Raw genomic sequence first — 2,873 nt, forward strand, 5'->3', positions numbered from 1 at the left:
GAACAAACAATACAGAGTGGGGTAGGGTGGGCACTGGGACGCCCATGGGCATGGGACTTCCCAAGGGCAGGCCCAGGCTCCAGGCCACTCTCCTCGTCAACATCCTATTTGTGTGTGCCTCTGTCCCCTGAGACTGGGTGACCCTGTGGGGATAACCAGGACCACCCCCATCAGAGTTGGGCCCTTGGCTCATTGCAGGTCAGTGCTCACCTGGCCAACACTCTGCAGATGGGTTCAAGCCCTGCCAGCCGTGCCCACGTGGCACCTACCAACCTGAAGCAGGACGGACCCTGTGCTTCCCATGCGGTGGGGGCCTCACCACTAAGCATGAGGGAGCCATCTCCTTCCAAGACTGTGACACCAAAGGTGAGTGGGCTGCTCATCCTGGTAGGATCCCCAGCCCCAACTACCTCCCACACTCTCTCCAGGTCCCCAGAGTAGACCCAAGTATGCTGCCCTACCATCTTCCCCAAACCACTAAAGGCCCAGCTGCATGACCAACCCCACCATCCTACTCACAGGACGCATCCTGGCCCTCCAGCAGTCCTAAGCCTAGGAACTGGGGAAAGAGTAACAGCTCCACTTAGCCCTCTGCTTTGGGAGTGGCGCCACCTCTCCTCAAAGCTGCAAACGAGTTTCTCTGCAGGTGCTCAGTACCCGAGAGAACAGGCTGACACTGACCAACCGCGCTGGCTAGTTTGTGTCCTCCTGGGCCTAAATTCTGGAGTGACTAGGAAAGGCTGGGACTCCAGAAGGAACTCTGGTGTCTTTTGTTTACTCTCTATGATGAACGTGTCCCTGCCCCAGAATTCCTTCTGGCCTGCCATCTTAACCCCTGCTCCTCCCCCCTGCCTGCAGTCCAGTGCTCCCCTGGGCACTACTACAACACCAGCATCCACCGCTGTATCCGCTGTGCCATGGGCTCCTATCAGCCTGACTTCCGTCAGAACTTCTGCACCCGCTGTCCAGGAAACACAAGCACTGACTTTGATGGCTCTACCAGTGTGACCCAGTGCAAGAGTATGTGGCAGGCCAGGCTATGGAAAATGGGGCGGAGAGGCCTGGGAGCAGTGGGCATGGGAAGAGGTGGGAGGTGGGCAAGGTAGTGAACCACAGGGAGCAGGGCTGGGGGTTGGCTAGGCAGGCAAGTCCCACCCTCCCTCTCTTCCCAGCCCACCTACACTCAAGGCCTGTTGTTGGGCTGGGCCCTGAAGTGCCCTCTCCCTGCAGGGGAAGGAGACAGGTAGGAGGGAGATACGGACAGGTAAAGTGAGGCAAGAAGGTATTAAAAGGGCAGGAAGGAAAGGGGAACCCAGAACTTGGAGGAGATGACGAACTCCATGTGTCTGAATTCCACTTCAGAACTCTTCAATTTCCCCAACCTGTTTACCCACTGACTTCCCTTTTCTTTCTTGCTTTGTCCACTGGGCTTGGCTACAGATCGCCAGTGTGGTGGGGAGCTGGGTGAGTTCACTGGCTATATCGAGTCCCCCAACTACCCAGGCAACTACCCAGCTGGTGTGGAGTGCGTGTGGAACATCAACCCCCCACCCAAGCGCAAGATTCTTATCGTGGTACCCGAGATCTTCCTGCCATCTGAGGATGAGTGTGGGGACGTCCTCGTCATGAGAAAGAACTGTGGGTGGCTGAAGAGCTGGGCCAGGGAAGGGGGGAGAGAGAGAGAGAAAATTGGTGGTGGAAGAATTGGGGCCATGATGAGTAAGGCCTTGGAAGCAAAGGAAAATAGCAATGAATGCTACATGTCCAATGGAGGGCAGAGTTAAGAAAGCCAGCTTTGAAGTAGAATTTCAATAGTGTTACATGTGTTACTTTCCTATTCTAGAATTTTTACAGCTCCATTCATTTAAATGTTAAACTTTTCACACTGTGTGAGTGCCTGGGTGTCAAAGAACATGCCGAGGGCCGTGAGAAAGGCTATGTGTATGGGTGTAAGGAGGGGGCTGGGGGAGCTACGCATATGAGGGAGGGCCTCTGTCAGCCTGAGTCCTCGCTCTAGGAGGACTTGGGGAGCTTGCCTGGCTCTCTCCTGACCTGCTGCTTACCTTCCCAGCCTCCCCATCCTCCATTACCACCTATGAGACCTGCCAGACCTACGAGCGCCCCATCGCCTTCACAGCCCGCTCCAGGAAGCTCTGGATCAACTTCAAGACAAGTGAAGCCAACAGTGCCCGTGGCTTCCAGATCCCCTATGTTACCTACGATGGTGAGCAAAGGCAGGAAGAGCCAGGGAGGTGGGTGAGGAAGGGGAGGTTCCGGAATCTCAAAGGGAGGAACAAGAGTTCTCACGCATGGGCTCCTCCCCTTCATGGACTTTGCAGAGGACTACGAGCAGCTGGTAGAAGACATTGTTCGAGATGGCCGGCTCTATGCATCTGAAAACCACCAGGAAATTTTAAAGGCAAGTGAATATTAACAATAATGACAGCCAGTGTTTAATGAGCATGTAACAATGGGCAGGCAATATGCTAAGTGCTTACTTGAATATTCTCTTTGATATACACAACAGGCCTATGGAGTAGGTACTTTCATCATTCCTAACAAAAAGCCTTTCATCTTTACCGATGAGAAAGCTCAGGCACAGAGAATTATAGACCGCGCCCCAGGGGTAAAGCTGGAATTTGAGCCCAGACCCATCTGACTGCAGCGTCAGCCATACTATCTTACACTCTGGGGGAAGAGAACAGGAAGATGAGATGAAATGTCCTCTGCCTCTTCCACCAAGAAATATATGGAAAATAAGGTTTAGAAAGATGCTTTTGGGGGGATTTCCCTGGCAGCGAGCTCCCTCCTCAGTTCCCAGAGAAAAACAGTGCTCCTGTACAGCGTTTCTCAGGGTTAATTCAGTAGAGACC

General features: G+C 53.7%; 2 protein-coding genes across 2 annotated transcripts in view; one reads left to right on the forward strand and one right to left on the reverse strand.

Annotated features, from left to right (window-relative positions):
- Nucleotides 1-2,873, reverse strand: part of TCP11 (t-complex 11, testis-specific) — a 161,242-nt gene that overhangs the window by 142,751 nt on the left and 15,618 nt on the right. The gene's annotated exons all lie outside the window — the stretch shown is intronic.
- The window catches only part of SCUBE3 (signal peptide, CUB domain, EGF-like 3), a 37,331-nt gene that overhangs the window by 28,405 nt on the left and 6,053 nt on the right, over nt 1-2,873 (forward strand). Inside the window, exons 17-21 of the mRNA XM_010848636.1 lie at nt 184-366; nt 859-1,020; nt 1,441-1,638; nt 2,072-2,224; nt 2,340-2,419. Of these exons, the coding sequence (XP_010846938.1) occupies nt 184-366; nt 859-1,020; nt 1,441-1,638; nt 2,072-2,224; nt 2,340-2,419 (776 nt within the window). The remainder of the gene's footprint in view (nt 1-183; nt 367-858; nt 1,021-1,440; nt 1,639-2,071; nt 2,225-2,339; nt 2,420-2,873) is intronic.

Source organism: Bison bison, unplaced genomic scaffold, assembly GCF_000754665.1.
Source record: "Bison bison bison isolate TAMUID 2011002044 unplaced genomic scaffold, Bison_UMD1.0 scf7180017864270, whole genome shotgun sequence".
Taxonomy (NCBI): Eukaryota; Metazoa; Chordata; class Mammalia; order Artiodactyla; family Bovidae; genus Bison; species Bison bison.